Genomic DNA, 27676 nt, shown 5'->3' on the forward strand with positions numbered 1-27676 from the left:
CATCATCTTTTTAGACTACAGTTTTCCTTGTTACTTTGATATTCATTTTTCAACATTTCAGCTGCATGCATTTAGACGCATGTGTAAGATATTGGTAAAGTCTCAAGGAGTGGAATCTAGCCAACCTAACTTAATTTGTTTGAAGTTAATTACAAGAAGCAAAATACAAACCATTTTGGCATTGGATCCTTCAAAGATTGTACACAGGATCCAAACACAACTCAGAGTAGCGATATTTACCAGTTAATGAATTGGAAGGTTTGGTTTTGTAAAGAAGTGCTACAAATCTCAAGTAGGCAACTAGCAAAAAGCTTTCTTCACTATTTCCAACTACACTATCGTTAATGTCAGGAGAAAACCAAATATCATAGTTAGCCTCTTTCAACATTCAAACAGCCTAGCAAAAAATATCTAGAGAAGGGCTGTTAAAAATATATCAGAGGCACCTACCATATCCTTTATCTCAGCTTCAGCAAAAGTTTTGCCGTCTGCAAGCATACTCCATACCACCTTATTGATTCTCATCGAAATTCGCATAGCATAGGAGGGACTTTTATTTTTTTCTTTCTCCATCAATCGTAACTGGGCTGCCTTCTGCAAAGCCATCCTTAAAGCAGTTGAAGCATCCTTTCGAGACTTTTGAATGTTCCCCAACTCCTTCTTCAGTCCTTGGACCTAAATACAATATGTGGTAACAGGTAAAGGACACAAACAGAACAAAGTACAGGTTCAAATAGCTATCTATCATCTATATATTAAATGTTGGGTAAATTTTTTGAGCGGGTACCATGCTAGGGTCATTTTTCATTTTGAGAATCGAACTTCAATTTGTATCATTTTGGTTGCCCAACTTCAATTTGTGTTCACCGGGAGGGTACCAAAGGGGATTCCGGAGATATTTTGATAACATGTATGCCAAATTTGCCATATCAACATCAGTTCGCAGTGTCATTTGCATATACAAACATATCACATCATCAAAGAGAGCAACGTGACCACTCTTATTGACCAGTTTGTTGGTGAAATGGTGTTGACGTGGGATGTTCCATGCCAATAAGAGTGACCACGTAACTCACTTGGATGATGTATTATGCCCGCGCATATCAATAGCACGGAAAACTGGTGTTGACGTGGCAAATCCGGCATACAAACCATCAAATTCTCTCTGGAATCGCCATGATACCCTCTTGGTGAACATAAATTAAAATAGATTGACCAAAATGATACAAATTGAAGTTCAATGCTTAAAATGAAAATTGACCATAGTGCGGTACCCACTTAAAATACTTACACATTAAATGCTCAATAAGAGGTATAAGATAAACAAGCCCCGCCTCCCCCTCCCCAACCAAACCAAAAAAAAAAAGAAAAAAAAGACTAGATAAGTGTCGGAATTAATAACCCCTGCAATGGCTTAGTCTCGGATTTTGAGAGATTAATTAAATATTTTTCATTATAACTATTGTTATTGTTTAAGATCACTGATTGCGGAATAGAAGGTTGGAGGGTGAGTGATATAGTTGATTATTGGGATCACGAACATAAAATAACACAGTAAAATAGAATGAGAATTTCAAAATGTACTTGCTGAAGGATTCAAGTTTTTAATAGTTTCTTGAGTCAAAACATACCAACATTGACTTTCCACCAGTAATCATCCATATGTCTTCATCCTTTTCAGGCATTAAACAAGGATCACCAGAAATATTATTGGTCGCCAATAGGTTCCTAATGTCATCAAGGAGTAACTTCCGCTCCCTCTCTCTTTGTTCAAGACTGATTTTTGCGAGTTCCACCTCTTCAACACCATCAGGAACAACCTCATCTGCTTCTTCTTCAATATCATCATCATCTTCAGAAGGATATGACAAGCTACTCTTGCGAGGCCTGAGAAAGAGAAATGTATCCATTGAGAACAGTAAATAATATGTTAATAACTTTGTCAATTACTGGTTGTAAGTGTATTAAATACATCAACAAGAAACTAATAAACTAATTAATAGAACCTAAGATGACAATTCAACCACGCATCGTAAAAAATCTTAACCTAAAAATTACTTCCATTAGATCAGATAAAACAACAAATACAGACATAATGAATGTGTGATGTTACAGAATATAGCACAATGAATTTGATCACTATATAGTGAAGATCAAAGACTGAAACTTTTCTGTCAAATGCCTGATGTTTCTCATCTTCGAAGACAAAAGGATGCAAGCTCATCATCCCAATAATTGGTTTGGACAATATAAATAGATATTGATGGATTGCCTATAGACTCTACAGAAAATCCACAGTCGAGCAGATCTTGAATTTCATAAAATATTATCAATACAGTTCAAATCCAATGAACAGATTCGTCAAAAGACCTGTTTGATAGAAACATATCATACTTTGATGACCACAGATAACAATTAATTTCCTCAAGTATCAGAATGCAGGACTTGTGCTCCAACCAAGCAAAGAAATGTATGCACATCTAGCCTGCAGTCATCCCATAAATTGTTGTGATAAAGTCCAATCAAATGCTTAGAGCATGGCCTCCTGCATGATGCTGTGTAATAACACTATAGTATAAATAATAAGGGTGTGCATTTGGATAGACATTCTCAGTTTTCAGTCTTGGTTTCAGTTTTCCGTAACAATGCTTTTCATTAGAGGGTGATACCAATTTTAAAAATAAACAAATTCAAATGAAAACAGAACTCCTGAAATCTAGGGAAAAGAACAAAATAATAAAAACTCAAAATAGGAAAATAAAAAATTAGGTGCAAGAACGAAAAATAAAAAATGTGGGGGAAAACAAAGCAAACACGGACATCCTAACTTTCTGCTAAAACAAGCAATGACAAACAAAACATCAAAGTCAAACTTAACCATGATCAAAAAACACAAGAAATCATTCTGACATAAGCCATACCATCAATGAAAGCATTTAAAAAACCGAACCACCCACAGGTAGTTTTCCATTTTAATTCACGATACTTCTCACAGAAGTATAGCATATGCAGAGATAGCCTTGGTTAAAAATATCTAAACATACATGAACAATTATGTTGACCTCTGATTAACTTTGGTAAGCAAATGACAACTTGTTTATCAAGTACAGTTTGATTAAAGAAAGATAAATAAGCTAGAATAATAGTTATGTAAATTATTTAACACCAAGTAGTGCACCTGCAGATATGACTCGCACTATGAGGTTCAGACATAAAATTTAGCTGAGTACTCAAGACTCAAGTAAATAACAAGTTAATGGTGTACATGTTTTCCATGTGATTTCACCCTTCAATTGCAAAACACTATCAGGCCAACACTAGACCTTAGAACAGTTCATGATAACTATAGAACATTTCCTAGTTCTATCTAAAGGGTTCAGCACTTGCACAAACAATGTCATTCATGAGAGCACTCTCTTAAATGCTAATCATATTTACTACAAATTAAAATGGCTGAGGTTTATACATCATGCGATAATTATACATTTAAACTGGGAAATAAATTGTGATAAAGAATCTTACTTAGGAAGCCTCGCAAAAAGAAGATTGCTTAATACATCCAGCATAACCTGGAATTGGCGAGAGGTCATAGTAGCAGTAATATTTGGAGAATTGAAATTTAGCTCCTTTAGTGGCTTCACCTGCATGGCAAATGTCAACTATCAAGAAGAAAAAGCACGTATAGATTACAAATATTGCATACTACACTATACAGCACTAAAGTTGTATTGATTATCAATCAAAACAGTTTCCACAATGAAATTACTCGTATAATGCTTGATGGTTTACACACACTACCTTCAAATCTGCAGTTCCCCCTTTGTGCCTTGTATAGCGAAAATACATTTGACAAGGCAGAAATACCCTTTCAAGTAATGCACCTGTTCGCTTTACTTTTGGTGAACTCCTTAATATCTTAGGCAGCCATTGGAGTCCAGCACCTGGGTCAACATCAGTTGGTGCTACATGGGCTTGAACGTGTTCTAACATGACAGACAATTCTACACGCTTCCAAGTCATTTCAGGTTCCACCTCAGGAATATGAACACTCTCTGTACCAAGGGCCTGTTCAATCATCTCATATCCAACATGAAGAACTGAATGAAACGAACGGGCTAAGACACGACCACTTGCAGCAGCTAACAGGAATCTACCCTGTCAAATGTAGGGAGAAGTTAACTGCACTAATTTGGGTTTAACATTTAAAACATCAAAAAGTTAAACAAAAACTCGTAACAGTAAAAGTAGATTTAGCTCTACAAATGGTTGTGATGTGAAGAGATGCTGCTAAAAAAGTGTAAGCATAATGCCTAAGACATCATTCACTAAGAACAATGCATATGCCATAATTAAGAAAAGAAACAATTAAAATAGATTATATATATATATATATATATGCCCGATAGCTTCTCTTTGAGGTCATCGCTTCAAAACAGTAGGAATGATTTTGATGAGTCGATAAATTAATAAGAACTTTAGAAATTAATGGAATTAACTGGACATCCACCATGTTCACGCTTTCCATCACTAACAGAAAGCATGCTTCTATGCACAGATTGATGCAACTAAGAACCAAGAATGACAGGCACACCAGACCTTGATGCATCAATCAAACAATGCAGACACAATATTCTAATGGCATGTATGACAATCCACCAGTGGCTTGTCGATTGCTGCTTTTCTCTCATTCTTTCTCATGAAGATTCATAGGTTCCAATAGAAGATTACTCGAACCTTGTTAAAGACTCTTTTCTACGTTTCTTTAATTTTTGCTTATTCTTGGAAATTCAAGTCAAAGGATACCTTAGGTTGATTCTGCAAATTTGAGATTTACTTCTAACACCTATTACATAAATAACCCATTTAACTACAAAACCTTCCTCTTTCACACATTGCCTTTCTTGCGTCTTTTCTTTCTTAACTTGCATAAATTTTTCAGGCCTTCAATACATGTTCGTGCTGTAATTTCAACAAGACATTGGAGCAATCTGCACTAGCTTATTTTGAGATTAGTGTTGCGACTGATGAAATTGAATTAAGTTGACTGTACACATTCCACATGTGACTAACGTAGCCAAGAAAATTTATTATAGAACACGTTTTATGACGATTCACACCCAGTCACTCTAAATTACAGTCCTAACGCTGATTGATCAGAATAAGAACATCCCACTAGTCACATGAATGGAATACTACACCAATTGAAGTGGTTCTTTTTCTGAAAAATAAGAGAACTTTCAAAGCCTGCAACATAGGTCACAGACAGATGATGACAAATCAATTCTTTGAGGCAGCAACTGAATAAGATATCACCAATTTCTACACCGTGAGGAGAATTTTTGAGCTTTAAAAATATGCTTTCACATCAAAATAAGGTTGCCTAATTTATAATCCATATGCATGAACTAGGGGTTAGAAACTATCAATAAGATGCAGAAGCAACTCAGACACAATCATGATTACCATCACTGCTCATTTTATAATTTCTATCATCAAGGAAAGAAAAGCAGAAAACCCCTAGAAAGTTTAATGTTGGGCCTTTAGGAACACAGATACCAACCAGTATGTGAAGCTGACCTTTTTGCTCTTTGATCTTGCAGTTAGAGAATTGAATTGAAAACTGTTGTACATAAAAATTGTATTACTATCACCATGCATTTAGCTAGTAATCCATCATTACTCATGCATTTTCTTGGCCTTTGTAATGATTTCCCCTTTTATTTTTTGTACAAACTACTCATTTTAATTATTTTGTTTGTAGAAGGCTGGAGCTAACCAAGAAACTCTGATAGACTGAGGACCAGCTTCTCTAAGACACACCACTCACCTGTGGTCTGTGAAAGTACCTGTGATCTGTAAAGTTAATTGGAGCTCAATTCCTGCCACTGGCTATAAAAAGGCGTCATGAAAGGGTTTTGAGGGCAAGAAAGGCAAGGAGCAGAAGGGGGGCGGCTGGAGAAGAAAAAAAGGGACTTCTAAAGGCTCTGAAAGGGGTTGAAGAAGGAGAAGAGGGCTGGAGAACTAAAGACCAGATTTTCGTGGACAACATAGGGAGTTTTCCAAGCCCTATTGTGCTGTGTTTTTGCATAACTTTTATTTTTCCTATTTGTCTTTGTAATTGAGATATGGAAGTGTAAAACTTCTCTTTAGATTTGGGTTAGCCCAAAGTAGTGATTGTTTGATGGTTGTTACTTTTGTATGGATTTTTTGTGTTTAAAGGTAGATTTCCTTGAGTTGGCTTTTGATTCAAGTAACATAGCTTGTGAGTGTGAAAGCCTTGCTTGCTTTATCTTAGAGATCAAGGTTAACTGAAAGGTTAATCAAGGTCTTGGAACCTATTAAGTCACCCTGAATTTACTGAAAGGTAATTCTTGAGGGTTCATCATATAATCATTGATCTTATTAAGGTTTTGAAAGGGTTCATCTACCACGAAAGTAGGAGATGGCCTAATCAAGATCAACTTGTTATCTCTTGAAAGAGAGTGACAAGTAGTTTTGGATTATTACCCTTCAAATAATCTACCCAAACTAAGTTTAGATCCAAACACATCATTCATTGCTCTTTGTGGTGAGTTCCCAAACCTAAGTTCATTCAAATCTGAATCCTAGTCCATACCCCTAAATCTCTGTATTCCTCATTTGTGTACTTTCTGCTACTTTGTTGTTTTTATTCTCCCATCTTTAAATTGCCTAAATAGCCTATTGTTGCAATAGATTAGTAATCGCGCTTGGTCCTCGTGGGATTGATAACTTATTTACTACTTGGCAAAAATCGTACGCTTGCGGTTGTGCAACAAAAACTATTTATCAAGACTGTATAAAACTCACAAATAAGGACTTGCTCATCTCAGTAAAGTAGCAAATCAAGCACTACCTATGATTAAGGATTTCAACAATTTGAAAATCTTCAATCCAAAATGTTTCAAATTCTACAATTTTTTTCAAGGGAAGGTTTCAGTAAGCATTTTATATCTTCACTAATTACAAAATATACCTTGATAAAATACCAGTAAGTTCTAACTACTTGCCTAACCATCATCATAAAGATTCTTTGGGAGAAAGTAGTTAAAAGGGGGAGTACATTTACCTGCCTTCATCATTACCTGTTTTATTAAAAAGGACAGTTAAAGGGCCTTTGATATTTTGATAAAGCGTGGTGAATAGTTAACTGCTTTATCAAACCAAGAATAACAACAGGAATATTTAGAGTCAAAATATTATAGGGCAAAACCTATGATACAGCCAAATATTGCAAGAGATCATGAACTTTTTGACAGTAACTTGGGTGCTAATGAATTCAGAGCAAATATTGGAGGATAATATGTATAAAATGTGTTCTAGGAGTGTAGAACAAAGTAAAATGTTAATGGTAAATGAAATCCCAAACAAAACACACCGATTACTTGTACCAAATAAAGGAATTGAAAGCACTGAGGATGGACATCATAATAAGGGCCCCACTTACATTAGCATCTTCAGAATGCAGATTGAATTGAGGTTGAAGAACATTCACCATAAAATGGCGTATCCCATCGTCTTCTGAGTCATCAACATGTCCAAGCTTCATGGGAGAGTGACTGACTGAAACAATTTAATCCAACCATTAATCATTCTAAAAAATAAAATCAAACATTTAGATGGATAGTGCTCCAATATTTTCACATACAGCCATACGTAGTTATCTAGATATGTTGCACAATTTCCTAATATAGACCAATATCCAAATGATAATTCTCGATTAACTCATCAAAAGCAATAGTAGACAAACCATCTATCTTGGTAGAAGATGATGAAGATGGAAGCTGTGAAGAAACCTCCACATGTTTTGGGGAAGAAAAACTTGCAGATTGAGAAATAGAAGGGGAAGACTTGATTGTGTCATCATGAGGCATTTCTGGTCCTTCAGGTACTGAACCCTCAACCAGCTTTCTTTGGGCATATTGTCGAGAAGGAGATGGTTTTGACGGTTCAAATGCTTTAGATATTCCACCAACCCAAGACCAAACAGCATCTCTGTTTTCAATGGTCCACAGGAGCTTCAAGCCATACACAAATACGCGCTGGCAATTGTCAGCTATTACAACATTAAATCCATCATCATCACTAGATCGTGCATGATCACTCTCGCTACCATTTTCAAACTCAGACCTCACATAGGTCATCTCAAGATTCTTCCTACCAGCTTCTTGCCATGCCAACAACCTACTAGGATCAGCCTTGGGTGTTTGCCTACGAATTGTAAAATAGTCAGAATACAGAAGAAAGCCATCATCTTGGTTCTTTTCCGTGCAACTACTCAAATAACCGTTCTTCTCATTGCTCACTTTATCTGCTGGTACATTCTGCAAGCTATGTTTTGCTGTTTGAATATCTTGAACAGTTTTGCTACTATCTCTATTCAAATAAGCTTTCAGCATATGCAGATCAAGACCCTGATATACAAGATCGAGAGAATCACGTTTGCTTTCGAAAGTGTACTTTTGCTTTCCACGACTATAACAGAGTTCGTATTTCAGCTTAGTCATTTTAAAAGTCAGACCAGAAGCAGGATCATCATCCCCTAAAGGCATATGTTTGACACATGTTGGTGTACTATCAACCCGAAGAAAGTTTTCTGTCATAACTCTGTCCAGAGACAAATTTCCAGACCTGGGAATCCTAGGAACTCTAAAACGTGGCCACCGAGAGAAAGATCGCAGCTTATGGGGAGGGTTATACATCATGTTCCACCATTTGAATATCCAGGCCAAGTCATGGGCTCCAAAGGTCAAGGTTGGGAAGTCAGACAAACTGCTTTCCATCTTCTGTGAAGAACAATAGATGGTTCCATCCAGCATTGCATTATCTTCAATAGCAGACTTGAGATCTTTTTCACCCAGTGGCAAAGGTCTAAGTGAGAAGTTCCATCTAAGAGATAGTGATGTAGAACGAAATGGATCAAAAACTTTCTGCCTTGGCCCTCCTTCATTGGGAAGTGCATATAAATAATGGTTAAGGGGATTACCAGACTCACATTCCCAATTCATGACAACTTCAAGAGAGAAAGCAGGTGAATCAATAAAAGGTATACACGTTTTGCGTGGAAGCTTTAAACTACAATTATTTGATAAACTCTCTAGACTGCTGACATAAATCTTGAACTCCTTCGCTGAAAGAAATACACGACCATCTGTTTGCTGGATATCCATGTAACCAGATAAAATTTGAAGTTTATCCAACTTTTCATATGGGTTAGTCGTTGCAAGAAGATTCCATGTGCTCTCTCTGAAGCACAAGCAATTCTTCCCATGAATGTAGTTCCTCATGTCATCCCACCAAGGTAAACTGCGCTCTTTTTTGGGTGGTTGACCTCCAGGAAGAATTGTAGGTTGTTGAGAACCCAACACATTTTGATTATTTAAGCCAGAATCTGGAATTCTTATGCTAAGGTTTGCCCTACGAAGAGCCACTGTAAATGCATAACTTATATCTGCGAATACCGGTTCATAACCCACTCCAAAGGAAACTTCTCCTTTCTGAAAACAAATTGGCAAGTCAGAATATGTTTTCATTGGTGGAGTTGTGCCACTAGCTGAACGTAGAAGCTGCACTTTTCTCCATCTACCAACATAAACATCTTGAACTATTTGGGGTTGGAAACAAGTTGCCTGCGACGGAGTATTCAGAATAAATTATTAGCAGAAGTTAAACTATGTATACAACATATAAGCTGAGAGAAAGGCCTACGAATTTAGAAAGCAAAGCTGCATAGGTTCTTAGAACATTTAAATTTAAGAGTGACCCCAAGTTTTCCAAGACAGTTTGGAGTTCTGAGAAGTTTTATATCAAATCCAAAAAAGCAATTTGAACTTGAATACCAACATCATATATGGCATTTACTCAGTATTTGTGAAATTCACACAAATATGGAAAATGTGAATGATGTAAACCTAAAAATTTGGAAGAATTACTTATGTTATTTGAAAAATCTCAATTCTAAACCTACTACTATCAATTACAATTGAATTATCACACTTAAGGCTTTTATCTTCAATGAGACCACTTCATGTCTTGAGCAGTGGTAGCAAAATAGGTACATGGTTCATTAGCTGTTGAATACATCACAGTAATTTTACAGAAATCGGCTACACTCATCTCAGATCACTTTTGTCCACGTTCTCAAGCTTGTTCATACCAATCAGGTTGACCATATCACCAAATCTTAACAGATGCAGCAAGTGTCATCTAAACACACACACACACAGAAAAATTAACAGTAATCAGATAAGCACAAAGGCTGCATCATGAAGGTGCACTCCTGAATAGTATGGATGCCACCCCCTCATCATAGTTACACAAAGTACCAGAGGACTGCACTCTTCCGCACCCTAATCCCCTTGGTTTCACTATGCAATCCCATCTTTCTTCATTCAAATGTCTCACGCTTCAGTGCCTCTGATTTGGTTCCAAAAAGATTGTAGCTTACAATCTTCACAAGTATCAAGAAAGAAAATGGAGATAGGCCGATGTTAATTTTGCCAATTTACCCAAATTAAAGTGGTAACATTTCACTTCCATATATTTCTCAATTGACTTCACTTTAACTACATCAGTATTCTTCGTCCTTCAGCCATATTTGTGCTTAGAGATTTCCTAAACATGATATGGTTTAACATTCAACTTTAAGAACTCCTGTTGGAAAGGCTAGGGTTAAGTCAATGCCCTTGGACCCAATAAAATGAGGTTAAACCTTGTGGCATAAAGCATAATACTAAAAAATCATAAATTTAATTTAAACGAAATTGAATATAACAATTGTGTAACCAAACTAATGAAAAAATATGAAAACACAAAATTAGCAATAATATCAGCATTTCTTTCAAACTAACAGGAGAGGAAGAGAACCATCCTGTGCTTCATGCAAGCTTGAATTTGCCCACAAAGATTTGGGAACTTATTCTTGAAGAGATAACAACCAAACACAAGAATTGCAGCAGCATTATGGGTGTATGAGAAGAATAAGTACATCCATGCACAAGCTTCCTTAAGGATTAAAAATACTACTCAGGTTATGAATCAATGTAGAAATACATAAGATCCATTATGATAAATGTTGCCTGGTATGCTGAATGTACTTCACACAGCAAGCAGTATGCTTCATAAAAAACTAAAATTTTCTCTATAGCTATAATGACCAAATTGCACAAGAACGAATGAGAACAATTCCTTCTTAAATATTTATTATCACCTGCAGAACTACATGGTGATTGCAATCAGCAGAATGAATCTTGATGATCTAAATAAAAGAATCTATAAGCTACATTTTTTAACTTGTTCTCTGCAGTCAGTTGGGAAAGAAATGAAAAAAATGTAATGACTAAAATGGTATTGCACCTACATCCCTGTATATATCACATCTATAGTTTTGTGAACACACCCATCCACACGCACACACATCTCTAATAATCAAGATTGTGTTTGCCACAATAACAAAGGGCATTGTTCCAAATAGTCAGAAGGGCGTCCCTGCACTTACAAACATTGGAAGACTATATATGCAAACAGCTATTCAACAAGATTATACAGTATATGTATAAAATATTTGCACATTAATTTCTTCATACAATACCATTAGTTGGTTCCAGGCCACAGGTCAGATGTTGCGCTTAAATTTAGTATTAAGGAAATGAGGCAGAAGACCATGAGAAATAGGCAGCCTATAAAAGGCTAGAAAAGCCAATACATTAAGCAAGGGAAAAATTATTTATTTTGAACAAGGATAAGTTCCTTTTAGACAATGAAGATTAAAAGATAAACAGTTAGGCACAGGGAGTAACTAACCTAGAGCAGTTGGGCATAATAATAATGAATGAAAATTCCAACAGCGAAAACTTGCCATACGTAGAAGCAAACAGCAATCCTTGAATAGAAAGAGATTGCCACCTTTCAATATGTCTTTCAAATCCTAATTCAACAAATGTTCTAGATTACTATAAACAAAGGAAAAACAAGGAATCTAACTCAAATCAAGGACAGAGAAGATCTCTAAGGGTTTCCATGGTACCAGCCAAAACGACATAAATCAATTCTCAATCAAAACCCTTTTTCTTTCACTGATTTTATTGTTGCTTTTATATGATTACAATTGATGCTTTAATAATCACAAAGGAAACCCTAAACACTAAGGGAAAATTCTAATAGAAACCCACTTCTAATGAAAATAAGCATAGAATGATATAAATTGTATGAAAATAAGAAATTACAAACAAGAGTCCTAATTAAGCCAGTAACTCCAGTAAATAAACTCCAACACTATTAGGACCAAATCAAGGCTTCTTTCTACAACAAACCTTGAAGGGTTTGGGATGCTCAAAGGTCTTCTCAAACTTAAACTGTTCATAAAAAATCTTAACGTATGTTTTGTCATCAATAGATTGGATTTAACATTTTAAATTTAGGAGTTTGGATTAATTACGAGTATTAGTTGAAGTCCCTATTCTAAGAAATTCCATTCTTAGTTTGGTAAATAGGGGAAATTATTTTGATTTTCATTTCTTGTGAGTAACAAGATCTCTAAAATGGTGAGAGGCCACCAAAACCATTGATTGTTTGATTCATATTCAATCAAAATCCTATCCTTTCCATCCATTCCTGTCTTCATATGTGCATGGCCTGGCCAGAGAGAAGTTAAAGCAATCTCAGAAGAGCCATTTCTCGAATTCCAAAACCTCCTACAATTATCTACTACATCAAAGACATGATGCCTAAACCCCCTAAATATGAAATATCCAAATCAGACAAACTTGAGCCCAATATTAGGCACACTTATGCAGTGCTGCTCCCATGCACTGTATGAATATTTGATCACCACAGCGAGTCTAGAATTGGTGTCATACAAATAATGAGAATTTTGGCCGTGATAAATGTCCAAACCAAGTTTCCTCAGTTGAACTTTTGAACTGATGCAAGGCAACCAGGCCCACTAGAAACAATAGGCAAAACAAGGAAATATAAGCTAAGATATGTAAACAATTTTATAGGAAAGAAGAACAAGATAGAGCCCTATTGACATACGCAATTTATCTTAATAAGTTTTTGGATCTAGAAGACTATCTCCATAATCACAATGAGGAATTTTAGGCATACCATGCAAAATGGTCCACTCTGTATAGGACTAATCAAAAATTAAATGTTATATCAATGAGCTATCTTATATAAGCAACATAAAACAAAGCTAGAATATGAAATCTTTAACAACATTTTATATTGTGCATACCAAGGTTAGTACCATTTACAGTTAAATTCTCAAACTCCCAAGATGACAATGTCCATTAGATAAAATAGACATGGGAAAGGGAATAACATAAATAAAATTTTAATACTATGAAAATAAAGGAAAGTTATGCATTAAAAGATGTGAAGAGTATGAAGCATTAAACCAGACCTGCTGAGCAAGAACAACACAACCTTTGCATTTACCAGAAGTTGCAGCAAATAGAGGAAAAGTATAATTTCTTAACCGGACAGCCAAATATCCTGCATTGACAGAAATATCTCTTCCATATAGCCGAGAAAATGGTATCTCATTTTCTAAGGCTATAGGATCAGACTTCCTTATAAACTCAACCATTCCAACATCACCGCCTTTAATTTTAGTTAAACTAACATCCAGCTCAGTGGCACAAACAGATAGAAGTGAAGATCTGTTGGTACTAGTTTTAAACCCTGACTGAAAACCACTGCTGCATGCGCCTGATCCTTCAGAAAAGACAAATTTCTGGCATGCCTCATAGTAAGACCGAAATGTCTTTTTGTAAATTTCCTCTTTCAACCTCTGAATAGCTGAAGCATCAAGCACATTAATCTCAATACCATCAAAATTTAACTTCTTTTCAGAAGGGAGCTCACTTGATTCAACATTTCCAATATCATTGCTGTGAGAAGAGATCATCTCATCCAAAAGCCTCAACCTAACATCTTGCTCACATATTTCATTCTTTAACAACTGGTAATGCTCATCAAGCCAGCCTTGTATGGGTTCTTCCTCAATATCTGCAGTAAGCTTACGTATAATAAACCTGACAGATTCAGATTTTGTTGACTTAGACTTACCCTTCTTTGAATTATCCATTTTAACAGGAAAAAGAACAGAAGATATTGATTTGGTAATAAGCTTCAAGGCACGAAGTGTATCTTCAACTGCATCATCAACAGCACGCAGTTGTAGTCTGTATGGCATGCATATATGAACATCAAGGCCTTGAATAACCCAATCCCATGAGGTGGCTGACTGCACCTTTGTGTCACCTGAATTAGTTGTTGGAAGTGGAATTCGGGAAACCTGCATACGGCTGCTTTTGAAAATCCTGGATCCATTGAAACTAAGCATAAGTCCTTCAAGAAGTACACCTATTTTCGCATTCTCTGAGAAGATGGACTGCACATGAACCATTCCTTCCACTCCATCAGCAAGCTCAGCAGATACTCTTAACATTTCCACATCCACAGCAAAAACTGACTCCCTTTTTCTGCATTGCTTCTCAGGCTGAGATTCATCCATAACAATTACTTTCCCTAGTTCATGATCACGGATATCAAAGGGATCTTTACTTATTTCATTAGTGGAAATCTGGCGCTTCTGATTATGTAGCATAAACCTCAAACGAGTGACAAATTCAAAGAGAGCCAAATGTGCGTCAGGTTCCCATCTCACTGATATATCTGTTGCACTGAAATAAGAGCACACAGCAATATCATTAAGCCCTCCAGAACGACGGACAAACTTCCCTTTCTGCATATCAAATAAATTAACCTTAATGGCAGGTTTGTGTTCTTCAGAATGTTCTTCATAAACTGATCTTGCTCTATCAAGTTCCATTTGCATGGACTCCTTATCATTGTTCACACAAACACTGAGATGGAATATATCAAGAGATGTAAAAAACTTTAGATGCTTGCAGCCATCGGGAAGAGAAGAAGTTATGTTTGCATTGCGTGGCGTGCAATCAGTATTGACACTTATTATAATTGGACCGCCTTGGGAGCCATAATTAACACGCTTGGGATCAGCAACAATTGCATTATCTAGACTTATATTGCCACAGTAGTTTATCGAACACTTATCAAGATTAAGTTTTAACATTCGAAACCCTTTTGCTGCTGTCTTTCTGAGGCGTCCTTCTTTGTTCTGTGTGACTCTTTTATTAGATGATAAACTTTTCAAAAGGGCCTTAAACGACATCATGGTAAATATAAAAGACTCGACATGCTTCAATCCAAACTGTACATCCATTCCACTTATATCAACAGAAAAGACCAGGTGCAATTTGTCAGAGTCATATCCTTCATGGGATTCAATCTCCCTTTGTCCCCAGTCGAGACTAACCCTTTCAATGTGTATCAAGGAGCTTGAGGTAGTCTCCACACCAAATATATTTTCCTTGAATTGTTGATATTCATCTGCCATGTGTAGATGTAATTCACCAAGTTCAGCATGCACCTGAACTCCTTTATTGGCTATATTGTTAAAGAACAAATGAGAAGACTGTGAACAACCCTGCATTAATGACAAATTATATAGATGAATTTAGAAAAAACATACACCAGAGAGGAATCTATCTTCTGAGTCCTTTGCATTCTATCTATATTTTCAGATAAAAGTAAAGGGAAGTCTTCACCAGATGACATCAATTAATAATTCATCAAAAAGATCACAGATTCAACAAGCTTGCATGGATCTGATACTAAATAATTCAATGACATTAATCCCAAACAAAATCACATGTTTAGAGCTGGAAAACATATTCTGATTCTGAAATATAAGAACTCACATGATATACAGGCATTCCATCGAGGTTGTACAGCACAATAGTCATTTCTGGAGCTGAGACTGTACATGCCCACATGATAGGCTTCACTTCACTTGCTTGAAATTGTTCTTGGTGAACATTCTCCCCATGAAGAACCATTCTTTTCTTTTTTGAATTATGAAGTTGTAGCCATGGCTTTAATCTTCCCATAATAAGACTACACTGGGTACCACCAAGCTTAACATCGATCTCAGCTCTAATAGGTAGAACAGGCTGAAACAGGCATCATATAAAATTCACTAAAAGAATGTAAAATAGCATACAGACATGAATATCAAGATAATAGATTTTAGTGGAAGGATTTGTTTCTAGTAGGACTATATTTCTCAAAAGAGCCTATCTATTAGATGCAAAATAAACACATGATATGTGGATTCAATTCAATCCAAATGTTTACAATAAGATAATGAGAAAACTAGACATATATGTTAAAGTCCAAGTTAATTAAATTAACAATGTGAGCCTATTATTTACTCTGCATTCCATCCGTACTTGATAATCCAAACTAACCAATCAACCTCCAATAGCATGTTCAGTACAAATAAAACAAAGAATATATGGGTTCGATTAAACCCTAAAACTTAAGCTGATAGAATGAGAGACAAAATGTTGGACACAACTGGTGCATTCAAAAATAACTGACTCTGGCATCCTTACCGGCCATGAACCTCCTTTGAATTTTGGATCAACTTAAATTCTTCTATTTTCGATCCAAACCAAAGAAGAAGAAAAGAAAAACAAAATCAATAGAAGTTACTAACTAGAAAATCAATTTCTAGAATGCATCATTTTTATAGTCTAGCTTCAATAACTTCTTCAACTCAGAGCTCCAAGTAATGATTAATGATTTCCAAGCAAATAAAAACCTTCTTTCTATTAAGTTAAGGTATTTAAACAAGCTTCACACTATTACTCAGGCGTTCCCAGCATACACATAACCACATAATACTAATCCAATTTGGATTGCATCTCATTCTTATTTGCATTTCGAACAGGCACAGCATTGGTTAACTTCCATTTGAGAATTAGCATATGGGTTTCATAGAATATCCGCAATTTCTCTTGATTCAGTATGTGGTCCTTATAGGGAGAAAATCACATGTTTGATCAACTATGCTACTAATAAATCTCTACCTCTCATTATTGTGTGTACTTTTGGGGGAGCATGCATGCAATAAGGAAGTTTGAGCTCCATGCAAATGGCTAAAATATCTTCTGCACCACATAATTATCAATTAAATATAAAGTTATTCTACGTATCAATTCTTACATCTCCTACAACTGGTAGAGTGACAGCAAGTTTTGGTGTGTTGGGAGATGTCATCATTGCTGAACAAATTCAATTTATTAAATTAGGAATTAGGGACTATAAAGTTAGCTTCCATAACACCACCCTCCAACAATGGATGAAAACAAATTATTATTACACTGTCAGACTCTTACAGGGTATAATATAGATTATTCCGCCACTGAGATAGCACTAGTGCTGCACTAATTACGTAAAACAACTAGAACAGACACATAGACATTGAGAGAAAAGATCATACGGTAGGTGAAATAAGTGCTTAAAACTTTATGAAAACTTCCCTTTGATCTCAGATTATATGCATTACAAGGATAACACCATATGGGAGTCAAAGTAATAAGCAGAACATGGAGAAAATTTTTCAAGAGCAGATGTCCTGAAGAAATATTGGAACAGAGAGTTGACATCAAATTTCTGTTTTGAATACAAGGTCACTCTACAAAAGAGAGATGGGAAATTGATACCATAGTCTCTACCAAAATCTTATATAATTTAATGGTAGATGGCATGGACATTGAATCTACCCATAGCCTTTTGAAAATGCATGTCCCATAAAACTTAAATTTTTCTCTTGGCTAATATTCACCTAAAAAAACCTGACAATTGAGAATTTGCTGGAAAGGAGCTAGTCTAGAAAACTGCAGAATTGTGGTTCAAGTTCAGATGAAGTAGAAACAAGTTAACAATGTAAGATGTTCTTAATGCAGAAATTATGGCAAGGTATTTAGTTTAAACCACACATGACAAGACCCATCCCTGCTAACATGGCCACAGTCAAACTGGAACATTGTTGACCCAAAATGCTCTTCAGAATGTTACCTTTACTCTTCAAGTCAAGTCTTTCATTCACACCCCCCAGGATCTCAATCATGAAGCTTTCTATATTGTCACAAGGAGATATCTACAAACATGGATAGCTTGTGGAGGAAACTCTTGGTTCTAAATTACAAAATTTAAGTTTTTCTATGTTTCCATACTCTGTCAGAGAAAAGGAAGAATTTCTGCTAAAAAAGGACATTGCTGGTACACAGTGGTAGTAGGGCTCCAATCGTGATGGCAGACAGCATTACTGCCTTTCACCGCACTCTAACTAGCTGTCCTGATGTAATTAAAGAGATAAACTTCTCTAATTTGAATGCTGCAATCACCATAATCATCTCCTTTGGGCCATCTTCTCAATGTAGACATCAACTACATAGAATGATAACCTCAAAGAGATATGCAGGAAAACGCTGCTAAAAAGGTTACCACAAACAAAAAGTTTAAAATTAAAAAATCTCAGATTTTATGCAAAAAATTTTAAATCAACATGCTAAAAATCAAAGGATAACAAGATTTTAGAACAAATTTAGTGATGTCATTCAATGAGATTAAATACCAAGAGCTTACCTGCATTGGTACATCTACTGACGCAATCAGCACAACTTTAAGAATCTCCAATATAGAAGTTGTGCCTTCTCTAAGAAGCTGAAAATTAAGTATCACATAAGATATCAATCAGAGTTGCATAATGACAAAAAACATAAATAAATAGAAACATGTACATGAATTTCACTGAGATCCATTTGAATATCGAGGTGAGAAGTAGTTTCCCCCGAATCCTCATATTGTGATTTACTGCTCTTGAAATGGATGCCCATAACATTGTTTTCAATGTACAAGTTTTGACCCTTATGCAAAAACTTCAGATCTAGCTTTGGCATATTGAAGCTAACCTTCCAAAAATAAATGAATTTGTTAGTGTAGAATTAATTAGAAAAATGAATAGGGAGAAGGAACAGAATCGAAACAAATAGTTAACAACTGAAACTACAAAAATAACAAAGTATACACTTACTGGAAAATATAACAAACTAAACAAGAAGAAATAAGAGAAAGGCAAGACCAAACATAGTCAAAGCCTAAGCTTCAGATAAATGATCACAAAGTTTATATGTCTCCAATCCAAAAGAAAAAAGTCTATAAACACATCCGGTTACTTCTGCACCACTGTTTCACCTTCTCATTGCATGTTTAGCTTGCTAGAATCATAAGCTTAAATCTAGTACGAGCTTTGATAAGAAACAAATCTGCTGAGAAACATCCCAATATAAGATTATAGGATAAATGAGGTTCTTACAAATTTTATTTTGCTCTTTCTGAATTTTTCCAATTATGCAAAATTCAGCTATCCTTGCATAGTTGCATTACCGAAGCTGTCAGTAATTTCTAATATTCTTTCAAGTATATTCACATCAAGCAAAATATAATATTTCATATCACATATATTATGTGCAATCTATATGCCTCACTTCCAATCACCTATGAAGGTTTGATATAACCAGAACTTTTAACTAAATTGGTACATCACAAAGTCTCTTAGTTTTTGGTATTTCAACAGAACTGACCTTAGAAGAAAGCTAACAGCCCACAAAGTTCGTATTCAGATAAATCCAGTGGAAAGATAGATAATTCTACATAAATAAGGGCATAACCTTACTTCAGAAACACATGATCACAAGATTTAGTAGGAAGACACATATGCTAAAATGACATACATGTCTGATATTCCCAAACTGACCCTTCCTCTAGCCAACCAAATTCAGGAAAATGCAGCCAGTTTTGGGATAAAATTTCTTATTCTGCATTTAAGACATATATTCTTCAGCCCTCTAATTGTTATTAAGAACTAAGTGTTATTAAGAACTATGGATAGATAGTTAATTTGCTGTAAGAATAAAAAATGCAAATATACTTGAAGTTTATCATACGATGACAGTTTAACAGCAATGAAGACTATTTACTCAATGCAATCATAGTATATTACGTCCACTAGCGAACAAACACATGTTCAAAAATAACCGAAGATCAAGTAACAATTATCCCCCACTAAAATCCAAGCAAGAAGATGCTATAAACCACCAAACAATCAATATGTAGAGACACGCTAAGGTGGCTGCCTGCAAACCTCCACCATTCCTTGCACAGACAAGGAGAAAAAGGAAAAAGGTGCTCTACTTTTACAGGTATAAAATTCTTATAGGCCTATCAGCTCTTGGGAAAGAAAGAGCTGCTTCATCACCACTTCACCACCTCATTGAGTATGAATTGAATACTTAATGCAATGATCTAGAATTCTAATTCACCTTGAAACATGATATGAAATCTTTGGACAAGAATCTAGCAATAATCATTCATGACCATATTGTGACTTTGTGATTTTACATTTTAAAATTTTCATCTATCTTCAAGAGTTATATAAATAACAATAATAATCCAAAAGTTATACTAAGATATTTAGAACTACTATCGAGAGTTAACAGCTGATTGGAAAAAAGACCCTGGATATCAATATAGTGCTTATGAATTAAACCAATCTTGTCGAGGAACCAACTAAAACAAGAAACCTAATCCCGTACCCAACTCTTCAACTAATTTATGAACTAAAGCACACCAACTGAATCAGTGATGGTTATGGCTACATCAATGTGAAATGACCAGGGCTTCTATCCGACTTGAAATTGTTGCAGTATAGAGGTATGGCAAAATGAATTCACGACACTCATCATCTCGGCCTAAGATATAGCCTTATGGATGATTGGTATAATGCACTGTCCATATTAACTGTTAATTAAGAAGACAATCAAATGACACAATGAAATGAAACTGATGTCATGAACATTGCTTATGCAAAAAAATATCTCACATTGAAGCCAACAAACCTTCTCTGGAAATGCCAAAATATGGTTCTTCATTGAAAGAACTGAAAGTTTCTTCTTCTGAGACCTTTTATCTACAGAGGAATCAAAGGTGGCTCCTCCAGAAGTATCAACATCAGAGGAGGTCCCTGACTTGGTGGTATTTTTCAGAAAGAGATTCTCATTCAGGTTGAGGGTGACATCACCACATATCACATCAAGGTCCCTTATTTTAACTCCTCTTTCCCTGTGTAAATATAAAGCCAATTTTGTGTATCAAAACAAGTGTTTAGCTTGTACTGGTTAGCCAAACAAATTAACTAAAACATCCGTCGAGTGCAACTAATCAAATATTCTATTTAAGCCTCAAGGAAACCACATGATACTCAAAAAAATAAGAATACATACTAGTTAAGGAGTCTAAAGCGTACAACTGAAAACGTTACCCAAGACAACAAAAAGAAAAAAAAAATCCACATGAGGAAATATGTTCTCCCAACTAAACATCACATCAATCAAATATAATGAATCTGCCTATTAAATTTAGTATTTGAAGACACTGAAGCTCCATAGGAAAGTGAATGTAATATCATCCACCAAAGCTTATATAAAGCCTAGTGAAAAGTCTGTACATGTTTCCAAGAGTTAATCTGGCATTTCAATTTGCACTTAATGTTCAAGCTCGTGCTTTAACGAATTTTCTCAAATCATAATCCAGCAAGCAACTCACCTGTCATGGCCAAACTCACACGCAACAGACAGATCCTCGCAAATAAAAGGGGCAGAATTTTTCTCCATTATAGCTGAACCAGATAGATCAGAGTTTAGCAAGCCTTCCATCTGGTTATAACTAGATGATTGATCATAACTGAGTCGTGAATCACATATTTGCACAGTTAAAGGGATTATGTATAATTTTATGTTAAGAACTGGACTTGATCCACCACTTTTAGATACATCCAACTTCAGGTCTTTAACTTCAATTATTGCTTTTGGCACCTATATCATATGAAAGAAAAAGTTAATTTACAAGCAGATATTTCAGGACGATGTTGGCTAGATAGAAAATAAAGCTGACACAATGGCCACTAGTTCAGAGAGAAAATAGCATGAGTAAAAAAAAACCAGAAAGCATTGTACAACATGACAAAAAAAATGACTCCATGAGTCATATTCACAAGAAAACTATTGTCATACATGGCCACTGCCAGGGGCACATACCTTTACAATACAATGCCAGGATTCTACAAATAATGCATCAAGCAGAGGGATGTCATAACAGCCCAAGTCAATACATAAGGCTCAAATGCTAGGCCTAATTGTTCTGAGGCTAACCTATGATAATTTAAGACCAGTGGTCCTCCAAAATGAAGTGTGCATTGAAGATCAGTTTGGTTAGATCCAAGGGAATGACAAGAATCATCCAAGAGCACTGTGCCTCACAAGTTATTTGTAGGTATCTGGTGGGCATTATACTAGCTTTGACCACTTTTTCTAATCCCTCATGTTCATTCAGTCATGGCAATGTTCTACAACGATAAGGTTTAGTTTTCATTCAACAAGTGTCAAAACAAGTAGAACACATCATCACAACGATGACCAAATTTATGAAGTTAAATCTATGAAATTGGGTTTGAGAGTCAATATCAAAAGCTAAAAAGAAGTAACATCAAAACACTATCATTCTTAGAAGTACAGGTCTGCAACAGCCTTCACCACATTATTTCTATACCCATGCTTGAAGAATCTTAAAGGTAAATTTTAATATGCTTCACAAGCTAGTTTTGTTTTATCATGCCCATGTGTGCAGCATTCACATACATGAAATAATATTACCTGCAAACTAGGGTGTCCACATCAAAACTGACATGCATATCTCTAGGGTCCCAATAATTCTTAACCAATTCAAGCCAAACTGATTTGCACACCACTTTTTTTATAAGTTATTTCTTGCTGTGTAACAAATAAAATGAAAGATGTGAAGTTATAGGAAGCAATTATGTTAGTTTTTGTAATTCAAAGAACAGCATGTACAACCTAGTGATCTATATTACTAAGTAGGCTGGATAATTTTTCAACAATGCAGACATTTATTGAGACAGGCAACAATTTATATATCACTTTGAGATACAAAATGGATCTTCCAAAGGTGAAAAGGATGCAATGCTTCTAATTTGTATTTTCAAACAAGCAACACAATAATTAATCATGGAATGTTTCTAATGCAGTAATTACACACCTTCACAGTCAATTCTGTCACAGAAACTGATAGGAAGCGTGCCATGTTCGATAAGATCATCCACTTCCCTCTTCCTGAAGAACGTGGCTTATGAGACTTACCCTTCTTACTTCCTTGCACAGAAGGCCTTGTAACTATTTCCAAATCAGATATTAACAATTGCAACTTTGGATCTCGAGAAATAAAACTAAAGCCTAACTTGACAAGAGATTTCCGCAGGCTAAGCTTGATCTCACCAATAGATACAGATTCAAGAGCACCCTGAAAATCATTGCAGTACCATTAAAAGGTCAATATAAGCAATAGGATATGGTGTGAAGTTGCAAAAAACATTTAAGCTAGTGGCAAAGTTACAGCAATGGACAGGCTTTTAGAGTTCTTGATCATAAGATGTGTGTAACTGAAACAGACAGTAATACTGATTAAAAATAATAGAAGTTTCCAGCATGAATAAGAGCACAAATTCAGCTGGTTGACAGTTCAAACCACTGCACAGTACCAAACATTACAGGTCTTGATGATGTTAATCGAGACATTCTAATCAGATTTCTTATGTCAAAAAATGGGAAAAAATAAAAATTAAGAAATAAAGTTCATCTAGAAAGATGAATGGTATACGACAACAAGACAACTGTAAGCATTTGGCCACCCCTGAAATTGTTACAACAAGGAAAAAGAAGACAACAATGAAAATGAGCCAAAGAAATCCTGAGAATAAAGTAACATAATGCTCAGGTCATTACAAATTCTGAGTTCTTGATCTCCCATCTTGGAGAAGCCAATTCTTGTATCATGCACGGTAACTGTCTGAGTGCAGTCTCCAGAATGGAAGAATACCTCAACATAACATAATGCACAATATGTTTTCAAGAACATAAGGACGCCCTTGGCTAATTCAACCAAGGAAAGAATATTTGGCAAGGAAACTCTTCAATGAACAAACACACAACAGAAACTCAAAATTTAAAACTAAATAGTGTTGGAACTGAATCATGAATGATTTTTTTTTTAATTTGAAAAATGATGATATTTCATAAATTTTCATTGCTGCCTTTTTGGCCTTTCCTCTTATTATAGATATTTGTTTTTGCGCCAAACATTCTGAAACTTATGTAAAAAAGAATACCCGTAGACACACAAAAAGACACAGAGAAGTTCATCTGCCAATAACAAGATTCAAGCATGAATACAACCAGAACATTTCAAAGATGTTATTCCCAAATCAAAAATCCATAATTGTCAAAACTGATTTAGCATGTTTTATACATTCAGAAATAAAACTTCATAAAGTTAGTAGTCTTTTACAAATAGATCAAGAAATCCTAAAATGGGTAGTGTAAACATGTGAATATCAAGACCAATGGCTTAGATTTATGATCTTACTAAGAATACAATGTTGTAAAACCTGATAAGCCCTAATCTACAACTATGGATTAAAATTTACATGGTATTACATTCCCCTAAATCATTATTTTCTAGTCATGGCTAAAATAAATTGCACTCCAATTATTGTTTTCTAGACATAGCTAAAATAAATTGCACTCTAAATTGGAATTTCCCTTAAGTTTGTCTCCACAAATTCCAGATTGAACACTTGAATTGTGTAGATAAATGTCATGATCTGGGGTTTATCTGATGATGAATTGTCTGACAGTTATGGATCAAATAACATGAAAAACCATTTGGCACTACTTCTATTAGTAGCAAACCCAATGAAGCATAAATGCAGCCAAATAATGTAAAAAACAACTTATTGTCCAAACAGTAATTCCTTTCTCCCATAATGCCAACCAAATATCATCTGATATGATTTAGAAAGAATTCTAAAAAAACAACTTATTGTCCAAACAGTAATTCCCTTTCTCCCATAATACCAACCAAATATCATCTGATATGTTAGTATGTTACATCCTTTGTCCTCATGTGGTTTCACATCACTTACATCAATGTTTCTTTTACATTCTTAGTCCCACTAATGAATCACTCCTCTTCTGAAATGTTGCATTAATACTATAAACACTATCATCTGAAATGGTGAAAACCCCACTTATCTTTCAAATAAAATTCTTCCCACTTTGGCACAAATATTTAAATTCATAAAAAGAATCCACATATTATGATCCAAGAAACAAATGGAAAGAGATATTGATTAATTATTCTTAATTCATGTATTAATAAACCATTAAGAACAAGGTGAGGCATCATAGCAAAAAATTTGTCATTGTTGATTTTGCTAAATCATATCGCATGGCCTTTCTCAGTGAGAAGCACGGAGAGTTTCTCACTACTAACAAATGTGATACATAAAACGTGAAACAACAAAAGGTGCATGAAAAGCAACAAGAGTTAGAAGATTATCAAAGAAAAATTTCAGTTCTTAACGCATAACACGATAGATGGCTCTTCAAGATATGGACATGACTAAAATCTGGAAATTTAACACAAAAACTTAAGGTGAGCTATATTAGTGGTCCAAATGCAAAACTTACAGGAAATTATGAAAATTATCTAGCTGCAATTTACTTAAAATGAATATATTATATACCGATATACAGATGAACCATGAACCCCTGCCCTTCGTCTTGAAAGCAGCATATACACAAGCTTGTGCTAACATTACTTGCATTGACAGTCAAACAAGATGAGAAAGCAACATAGAGCAATGATTTGCCCTACAGATAGGTCCTATATGAATGCTCAGTCTTTTTTATCACTTAATTCGCATTCTCATATGGAACCATTACAGCTTAATTTAATAATTTTTCTAAAAAAAAATGGAATATTCAAACAGTTGACAAGTTTTATTAATTGCAATTGAGCGTAAACTTTGCAAACATATATAATTCCAATCTAAACACTAAGTTAGGGCATCTTCCACATATAATAAGAGCAATAAAGAAACAAATTCAAGCATCCAATTTGTCTCACAGATACAAATGTCAATAAGTGAGAACTAGCCCTAATAAATATAGTAAAATGATCAAGTCCACCCATGATCAGTTGCACTATCACATGGCATGCATAAGTATCATAAACTTTCTTGTGATAACTTAAAAGAAAATTTAAATAGTAGTTATGGTAAAAAACCTTTCTGAATTTCAAAGTAACATCTCTGAAACAGTTGCAACCAGCAACTCGAAAGCCCACAGATGCTCCCGTTGTTCGGCTCAAAAACCAAGCCAACAGCCTAGCAGCAAATCTGATAAGAAAAGTGTATTCAATGATTAGATCAGAAGAAAGTTCAGACAATATAAAAAACAAGAGTGCACTAAATCAACATGATTACTGAATAAATGTGTGTTGCTAAGAACAGTAAATAAAAATGGCAAAGCCATATGAAAGAGTCATATAATGCCACCAGATCTATACGGCCATCACGAGATGGTGATAGTATTTATTTTTCAAAATATCATAACTACACATATTTTCAAGTACCTCTTCCAAATAAATGAATAATTAAAAAAAAGCACAACTAAGACAAAGTGATACAAAGCAATCAACCCTATGTTATTTTCACAGCAGCTGTTTATATTAAAAAAACAAAAAGAAAGAAAAATCAACACCCTAGCACTAGAATCATTCCAGACAGTCAAATGGACAAAAATACTCCGATTATCCAGACAAACAACAAAAGAATCATAAACGCATAATATCCCCATAAGACACAATTTCCACAAAATATCAACACAGCATTAAAAAAAACCTTCAAAAATCATCAGAGAAACAACACCAAAACCCAAAATTCAACAAAAGAACAAACGCATCACAGCAACATCATGCACGATCCACAACAACTAATCTCAAAATCAATAAGCATGAGCAAGAAAAAGAAAACAAGAAAACCAGCTTACATGAAGACGACCCATCCGATGGTGCAGACGACAAGGAGCACGAAGAAGAACTTCACAGGAGAAGAAGCCATGAGGGTCTTAGCAAGAACAACAACACCTCCACACAACACACACGGAATTCTAGCTGGATCCCATGATCAGGAGAGATAGATATGAGAAACACAAGGGTTAGGAACGGAGCATCGATCCAAGATCCGATCGGAATGGGAGGGAGGGGGGAAGAGGAAGAGGAAGAAGAGAGAGAAGGAGAAGGAGAAGAGTACTCACTACATCGAGATCGAATCACAGAAGAAGGAAAAAAAGCGTGGAGGAGGGGGAGGAGGGAGAAGAGCGCTGAATCTGGGGCCTCTGCTGTAAATCCGGGCTCTTTGGTGGTGGGTTGGATTGGACCCGTTCTCTTCGCATTCTTTTTGTCGGTTTGGGTTCAGGTTTGGGTCCGGGTTTTGGGTTCAAATGCGGGCCATGGGCCCTATTTTAAATAGAACAAATGGAAAATATGTTCGTTTAAAAATACGTATATATACGTGTATGTTTCTAATCTATCCATGTTTTGAGTGATTGTAATTTGATTTTATTGTGAATGTGGTTATACCTAAACTTGTTTGGATCAACTTAATATTACCCACTTGTTTGATTGTTATCAGTCATTTTTTTAGGGCCTGTTTGGATAGTTAGAAATTATGGCATAATCCGTACAATATGGCATAATTTAACATTTTTTGATAATTATGTTAGATTGGCTGTTTGGGTATGAG

The 27676-nt window shown here is 35.3% G+C and overlaps 1 protein-coding gene across 4 annotated transcripts in view; it reads right to left on the bottom strand.

Annotated features, from left to right (window-relative positions):
* Nucleotides 1-27273, bottom strand: part of LOC120277119 (protein SABRE) — a 37502-nt gene extending 10229 nt beyond the window's left edge. The window contains exons 1-15 of one of the 4 annotated variants that reach the window (XM_039283863.1): nucleotides 26922-27273; nucleotides 26158-26269; nucleotides 23071-23331; nucleotides 21562-21830; nucleotides 20856-21078; nucleotides 18699-18869; nucleotides 18544-18621; nucleotides 15810-16061; nucleotides 13424-15535; nucleotides 7769-9647; nucleotides 7466-7581; nucleotides 3799-4155; nucleotides 3523-3641; nucleotides 1632-1887; nucleotides 451-675 (exon numbers count right to left, since the gene is read on the bottom strand). In XM_039283863.1, coding sequence (XP_039139797.1) covers nucleotides 451-675; nucleotides 1632-1887; nucleotides 3523-3641; nucleotides 3799-4155; nucleotides 7466-7581; nucleotides 7769-9647; nucleotides 13424-15535; nucleotides 15810-16061; nucleotides 18544-18621; nucleotides 18699-18869; nucleotides 20856-21078; nucleotides 21562-21830; nucleotides 23071-23331; nucleotides 26158-26269; nucleotides 26922-26992 — 6501 coding nt within the window. In that variant the 5' untranslated portion in view covers nucleotides 26993-27273. Of the gene's footprint in view, nucleotides 1-450; nucleotides 676-1631; nucleotides 1888-3522; nucleotides 3642-3798; nucleotides 4156-7465; nucleotides 7582-7768; nucleotides 9648-13423; nucleotides 15536-15809; nucleotides 16062-18543; nucleotides 18622-18698; nucleotides 18870-20839; nucleotides 21079-21561; nucleotides 21831-23070; nucleotides 23332-26157; nucleotides 26270-26921 lie in introns of those variants that run through there. The other 3 variants (XM_039283865.1, XM_039283864.1, XM_039283867.1) reach the window with 3 other exon arrangements.
* Between the last annotated feature and the right edge of the window lie 403 nt (nucleotides 27274-27676).

This window comes from Dioscorea cayenensis, chromosome 15 (genome assembly GCF_009730915.1).
Source record: "Dioscorea cayenensis subsp. rotundata cultivar TDr96_F1 chromosome 15, TDr96_F1_v2_PseudoChromosome.rev07_lg8_w22 25.fasta, whole genome shotgun sequence".
Classification (NCBI taxonomy): domain Eukaryota; kingdom Viridiplantae; phylum Streptophyta; class Magnoliopsida; order Dioscoreales; family Dioscoreaceae; genus Dioscorea; species Dioscorea cayenensis.